The sequence below is a fragment of the Salvelinus namaycush genome, chromosome 33 (assembly GCF_016432855.1).
Source record: "Salvelinus namaycush isolate Seneca chromosome 33, SaNama_1.0, whole genome shotgun sequence".
NCBI lineage: Eukaryota > Metazoa > Chordata > Actinopteri > Salmoniformes > Salmonidae > Salvelinus > Salvelinus namaycush.
The window spans coordinates 23,447,580-23,455,079 of NC_052339.1; the positions used below are offsets into that span (position 1 = coordinate 23,447,580).

Consider the following 7,500-nt stretch of genomic DNA (forward strand, 5'->3'; position numbering starts at 1 on the left):
CATGTAGTAATTATACTCTATAATCTCTCTCAGCACAACTCGGACAACGGGGCGACGGACCACTCATGCAGCATCTGTGGCAAGGCCCTGAGCTCAGCCAGCTCGCTGGACCGCCACATGCTAGTGCACAGCGGAGAGAGGCCATACAAGTGCTCCTTCTGCGGACAGACTTTCACCACCAACGGCAACATGCACAGGTCAGACACCCACCCTCACTCACACTCACTCCAACTCTCATTGGTTATCACTACCTGCTGATGTTTAGTCTTTGTGGTCAGGCCTGGTGTGATTTCTACATGGTTTTCTGTTTTGCGTGCCAAACACAGAAACTGGAAGAAAACCGTTCATTGCTAATGGTGTTCACCTGTACAGTAGACGTTTCATTACCCGGGGTAGTTCACCTGTACAGTAGACGTTTCATTAACCGGGGTAGTTCACCTGTACAGTAGACGTTTCATTACCCGGGGTAGTTCACCTGTACAGTAGACGTTTCATTACCCGGGGTAGTTCACCTGTACAGTAGACGTTTCATTACCCGGGGTAGTTCACCTGTACAGTAGACATTTCATTACCCGGGGTAGTTCACCTGTACAGTAGACGTTTCATTACCCGGGGTAGTTCACCTGTACAGTAGACATTTCATTACCCGGGGTAGTTCACCTGTACAGTAGACATTTCATTACCCGGGGTAGTTCACCTGTACAGTAGACGTTTCATTACCCCGGTAGTTCACCTGTACAGTAGACGTTTCATTACCCGGGGTAGTTCACCTGTACAGTAGACGTTTCATTACCCGGGGTAGTTCACCTGTACAGTAGACGTTTCATTACCCGGGTAGTTCACCTGTACAGTAGACGTTTCATTACCCGGGGTAGTTCACCTGTACAGTAGACGTTTCATTACCCGGGTAGTTCACCTGTACAGTAGACGTTTCATTACCCAGGGTAGTTCACCTGTACAGTAGACGTTTCATTACCCGGGTAGTTCACCTGTACAGTAGCCGTTTCATTACCCGGGTAGTTCACCTGTACAGTAGACGTTTCATTACCCGGGTAGTTCACCAGTACAGTAGACGTTTCATTACCCGGGGTAGTTCACCTGTACAGTAGACGTTTCATTACCCGGGGTAGTTCACCTGTACAGTAGACGTTTCATTACCCGGGGTAGTTCACCTGTACAGTAGACGTTTCATTACCCGGGGTAGTTCACCTGTACAGTAGACGTTTCATTACCCGGATAGTTCACCTGTACAGTAGACGTTTCATTACCCGGGTAGTTCACCTGTACAGTAGACGTTTCATTACCCGGGGTAGTTCACCTGTACAGTAGACGTTTCATTACCCGGGTAGTTCACCTGTACAGTAGATGTTTCATTACCCGGGTAGTTCACCTGTACAGTAGACGTTTCATTACCCGGGGTAGTTCACCTGTACAGTAGACGTTTCATTACCCGGGTAGTTCACCTGTACAGTAGATGTTTCATTACCCGGGTAGTTCACCTGTACAGTAGACGTTTCATTACCCGGGGTAGTTCACCTGTACAGTAGACGTTTCATTACCCGGGTAGTTCACCTGTACAGTAGACGTTTCATTACCCGGGTAGTTCACCTGTACAGTAGACGTTTCATTACCCGGGGTAGTTCACCTGTACAGTAGACGTTTCATTACCCGGGTAGTTCACCTGTACAGTAGACGTTTCATTACCCGGGTAGTTCACCTGTACAGTAGACGTTTCATTACCCGGGGTAGTTCACCTGTACAGTAGACGTTTCATTACCCGGGGTAGTTCACCTGTACAGTAGACGTTTCATTACCGGGTAGTTCACCTGTACAGTAGACGTTTCATTACCCGGGTAGTTCACCTGTACAGTAGACGTTTCATTACCCGGGGTAGTTCACCTGTACAGTAGACGTTTCATTACCCGGGTAGTTCACCTGTACAGTAGACGTTTCATTACCCGGGGTAGTTCACCTGTACAGTAGACGTTTCATTACCCGGGGTAGTTCACCTGTACAGTAGACGTTTCATTACCCGGGGTAGTTCACCTGTACAGTAGACGTTTCATTACCCGGGTAGTTCACCTGTACAGTAGACGTTTCATTACCCGGGTAGTTCACCTGTACAGTTTTTTTCCCCCTTCAAGCTTTAGAAAATTACTATTTATCTCACAAGAAATGCCATGGACTGTGTAAAGATTGTATGCCAAGGAAGGCTGAGAGTATTACCAAGACTAAGGTTTTGGTCTTTAAGCCTCTCTGTAAACAATACCCTTCCCAGCTATGACAGCAGCACCACCCAAACACATGTGCAGTCCTGCTCCCGCCACACAAACCCAGCACAAATCCCAGCGTTAGCACCTGTCACCAACTGCAAACGCGCCCTTTAGAATAGCCTAGCAGTTGATATAAAACACGATACTCAGTGAACAAACAAATCCCAGAGGGAAAGCATTGTTTTTTTCTCTCCCCAAAAATGTCTGAATGCCTCAAAGAAAAACACAATACACATAAATACAAAGCCAATCATGGCACGGTACAGTCGCAAAGACCCTCCCCCTCAGTGGTGCCGGGTCATTTTTTATTACCAGAAATGACTAAGAATACAGATTAATCTTCAATTTATACATAATTCAGTGGGCATAATTTGGTCTGTTATGCCCACACACCAATGGTCAACAAGGCCTTGAGGGGAAAATGGGGTTGAATGAATAAATTAAAGAACCCGTTGACTTTTCAAGCTCCTGCCTGATACTTAAACCCTCTATCTTCAAGCTAACGTTTGTCAGGCCATTTACATGGAGAGGTGAGGGGTTAGGAGTTTGGAGGACTGTGGCACAGAGATAAATGTATGGGCGTTATCAGGGGTTGCTGTTTAGGCAGAGCAGAACACAGGAAGTGGGAAGATGACGCCCCCTCCCCACTTCAACACACACACCCGACAACTGATGGGGTATCTGCTCCCAGCATGCTAGACTGAATTGACTAGAATTGACTGAATTGACTAGAATTGACTGAATTGACTAGAATTGACTGAATTGACTAGAATTGACTAGAATTGACTGAATTGACTAGAATTGACTGAATTGACTAGACTTGACTAGATTTGACTGAATTGACTAGAATTTGGAGCTTGAGGTTTGAATGTGACCTGCTGATGTGAGAAGCGCCATCCCATTGAGTTGACCTGCCCTACAACATAAGCTTCTGAAGTTGTCCTGCTGCACAGTGAATTTGTCCTGCTGCACAGTGAAGTTGTCCTGCTGCACAGTGAAGTTGTCCTGATGAAGTACTGTTGTTGTGAAATGAAACGGCTGGATGATGAAGTCTGCTGTCTGCATGATAGGGATGAACCAGGACAGTAGTCTGCCTGCTCGGTAGATGCAGCTTTCTCATGCGCATGGAATGAAGAGGTGTGGGCAGGAAACAATGAGTGTAGGCTGCCTCAATCTGAGAGAAAACGACTGTCAGAAAGACGTTTGTGTGTTGGTAGCTCAGTGCTCTCTAGTGTCACAGGATGTCAAAGGATGCGCATGAATTCTGTTTAGAAAATACTAGGCGATAGATACTAAGTTGTTACTTTGCATATAAGTGTTCTTTTTCACCACTCTATTTAGCATTTTCTTAACACTCCAAAAAAGAAGTGACGCTTTGGGGTAAGAAACTCAAAGCACACGGAGATGGAGTGGGCTCTATTCATTCTATTTCTATCTGCCACCTTCCTTGTGAATGTTCCACGGTACTTCCACGGTACCATCCAGCTCTGGGCTGATGTGATGGAGCTGTCCATATGACTGGCAGTGGAGCAGCCATTTTGTTGCCAGAGCATCAAATTAAATGGGGCCTGCTGTTGTGAGCCGGTTGCCAAGGAGATGCACCCCAACCCTATGAAGGGCCTGGTGAATAGACTGAGCCAGTGAGTAGTGGATGGTGCACTTTTACTTGCTTTAACTCTTTACAGGACAGTGAGGACATTAAAGTGTGCTAGAAGAGAAGGAGAGAGAGAAGCTGCGATGGCAAGGAGGAATGCCCTTGGTGTGACATTGCACAAGAGCAGGGAGCAGCATTTTGACGTTACAGCGCCCCCTGTCCACCCTCTGTGCTGGTGCAGTGGAATTTTTCAGTTTGGATCAGAAGAGACCTGTTGAATCATCAACCCCCACTGTCACAGTCTGAGGAGTTCTGTCTTTCTTTTTCTGTCTCTCTCTCTCTCTCTGTCTCTCTCTCTCTCTCTCTCTCTCTCTGTCTCTCTCTCTCTCTCTGTCTCTCTCTCTCTCTCTCTGTCTCTCTCTCTCTCTGTCTCTCTCTGTCTCTCTCTCTCTCTGTCTCTGTCTCTCTCTCTCTCTCTCTCTCTCTCTCTCTCTCTCTCTCTCTCTCTCTCTCTCTCTCTGTCTCTCTCTCTCTCTCTCTCTCTCTCTCGCTCTGTCTCTTCTTTTTGTTTTCTCTCATAAGAACACTATAAATGATATTGAAAGAATACGTTTGTCTTTGATGGATAGCATCTTCATAAGGTGGTGTATTTTCACCCTTGGTGTAATGTGAGCTGTTTGAGGTCTGAGTGCCTCAGTGTACTACAATATCCTGATGATTCATGCAAATTACACATTTCTTTAGATTTTTTATTTTAAAAAATAAAGAAATATTATCTTCCAGCATAGATAACAAGGTATTTTGTCACATGGTAACCTCAGGTGCGGATCAAACATCAACCAACTTGATAGACTGTGGAAATGTCTTGTAGGCAGGACAGGTGAATTGAGGAGAGTGGCTGAGGTGACACAAAGACAAGTTGGCTTCATCCAATCTTGCTGTGCTGACATGGAAGCTTGGCTCTCTCGGGATTGGCTGTGGCCGGGGGTCAGAGTCCAGGTGGATGTGGCTGCTGCCTGTCAGGTCCCCACATGGGCGGCCAGCTCGCTGCCTGCCTGCTATTTATAACTCAGGCACTGACGGCAGAGTGAAAGCCGAGACCTGTGCTGCCTACCCGGCGCTGGCTGACCTTTCCTCTCTGATGCTGGCGAATACACACAGTTTTACACAGACAAACACACTTATTGACACTGGCACACTCACAGACGTACGTAGTCACTCTTACGCAAACACGCGTATACACAGACATAGCTATATCACATATCCATGCACACACACTATCAAAGTTACTCACAAAAAAGTTTGCCCACACAATTGCACAATCATGCACCCATCGTTATTCAAGCAGCAACTTGCCAACACAGAAGTATGGGTACACAGTCGCACACACTGAAATGTTAGCACACGCACTGAAATGTTAGCACACACACTGAAATGTTAGCACACACACTGAAATGTTAGCACACACACTGAAATGTTAGCACACACACTGAAATGTTAGCACACTCACTGAAATTTTAGCACACTCACTGAAATGTTAGCACACACACTGAAATGTTAGCACACTCACTGAAATTTTAGCACACTCACTGAAATGTTAGCACACACACTGAAATGTTAGCACACTCACTGAAATGTTAGCACACTCACTGAAATGTTAGCACACACACTGAAATGTTAGCACACTCACTGAAATGTTAGCACACTCACTGAAATTTTAGCACACTCACTGAAATGTTAGCACACTCACTGAAATGTTAGCACACACACTGAAATGTTAGCACACTCACTGAAATGTTAGCACACTCACTGAAATTTTAGTACACTCACTGAAATGTTAGCACACACACTGAAATGTTAGCACACTCACTGAAATTTTAGCACACATACGACTGGCTACTGATGCAGGGCTCTGTGGGCTAGGCCCGTCAGGGATGTGCTGATGTGTTTGCCAGGGTCTTAGTCCTCCTGTCCCCCCTCCCTTCACACATGCACACACACGCCCACACACATTTCCTTAAATCAACCGATGGCATTTGACCTTTCACCAGACAGATTAGAGGGGGAGGGGGGAGAAAAAGGACTCCTGTATGGTTTAGTGACCCCCCCACCATTCATCACTCTTCTCCTAGCTCTGTAGTTATCTTTGACCCCTCTATCAGTTTAGACTAATGTCATCAGCTTCTGAAGAACACATTCAAGTCACATTTACCTTGATGAAGTTAGTTAACAGTTCACTTTGCCTCAAAGTCCTCCCCCAGCTATACATTGTCCCCTCCTCCCTCTCTACCCCCCCCCCCCCCCCCCCCCCCCCCCCATCCCTCACCACTCCCCTGTCCTTCCCCCCTCCCCCCATAGATAACATGACTTCCTGTGCTGATAGTCAGGCCTTTCTTTTAAAACTCCTGTGTGACAGCTCATCTCTTCTCTTACCGTCTCGCTATCCCTCGCACATCTCTATCCTTCCGTTCGTGTTTCTCCCCGTTTCTCTCTTGCTCTCACTGTACACCCCTCCTTGTCTCTCTCCTTCTCTTCGCTCCATCTCTACTTCCCTCCCCCTCTCTCCTCTATGTGACATAGCCCGACAGCTGAAATGTTGTGTAGTGAAGTGGTGTCGGAGGAGGGAAGTTAGCAGGAGCAACAATGGCTTCCAGAGGACACCCTCTGTCGAAACAGGCTTATTTTTGTGGTCAAACATCCACCACAGTACAAATAAACACCATCTATGTCCAACTGTATAACTATATCTGAATGACACAAATAGAAAAATAAATAGCTGAACTATCCCTGTAAAAGTTTCTAGAGAAGGCAAATGTGACATCTACACTGAACAAAAATATAAACACAACATGTAAAATGTTGGTCCCATGTTTCATGAGCTGGGAAAAAAATCACAGAAATGTTCCATAGGCACAAAAAGCTTATTTCTCTCATTTTGTACACAAATTTGTTTATATCCCTGTTAGTGAGCATTTCTCCTTTGCCAAGATAATCCATCCACCTGACAGCTGTGGCATATCAAGAAGCTGATTAAACAGCTTGATCATTACACAGGTGCACCTTGTGCTGGGGACAATAAAAGGCCACTAAAATGTGCAGTTTTGTCACACAATACAATACCACAGATGTCTCAAGTTTTGAGGGGGTGTTCAATTGGCACGCTGACTGCAGGAATGTCCACCAGGGCTGTTGCAATTGTTGCATGTTGCGTTTATATTTTTGTTCATTATATAATATGGAAAGGGCTCCACTGAAGCCGTCATTACCGTAATGGAGATGACTGCCCTTGATGGTACCCTCGTGGCCCTTTTCCCTGGTCGGAGTTAGGCCTTTATATGGGCCTGCTGAGTCGGCTGGTTAATTGGTTCAATTTAAAGACTATTACCATCGTTTTGCCCTCCTCCCAAGTGTGTGTGTGTGTGTGTGTGTGTGTGTGTGTGTGTGTGTGTGTGTGTGTGTGTGTGTGTGTGTGTGTGTGTTGAGCCCAGCTTCCCAACCTGGCAACCCTCCACACTGTCTCTTCAGTAGATCTGAGGCTCGCTGCAAAGTACTGGCAATGAAATCAGTGGTGTACATCAATCCAGCATTTTTTTGAGGATACTACAAGCATGTTACAAAGATCACTGAGTTAGC

The 7,500-nt window shown here is 46.0% G+C and overlaps 1 protein-coding gene across 4 annotated transcripts in view; it reads left to right on the top strand.

The window, feature by feature from the left end:
* LOC120028156 (ras-responsive element-binding protein 1-like) overlaps window positions 1–7,500 on the top strand; it is a 66,477-nt gene that overhangs the window by 49,240 nt on the left and 9,737 nt on the right. For all 4 annotated transcript variants that reach the window (XM_038973358.1, XM_038973360.1, XM_038973359.1 and 1 more), the window contains one exon: window positions 34–197. In XM_038973358.1, the coding sequence (XP_038829286.1) occupies window positions 34–197 (164 nt within the window). The remainder of the gene's footprint in view (window positions 1–33; window positions 198–7,500) is intronic.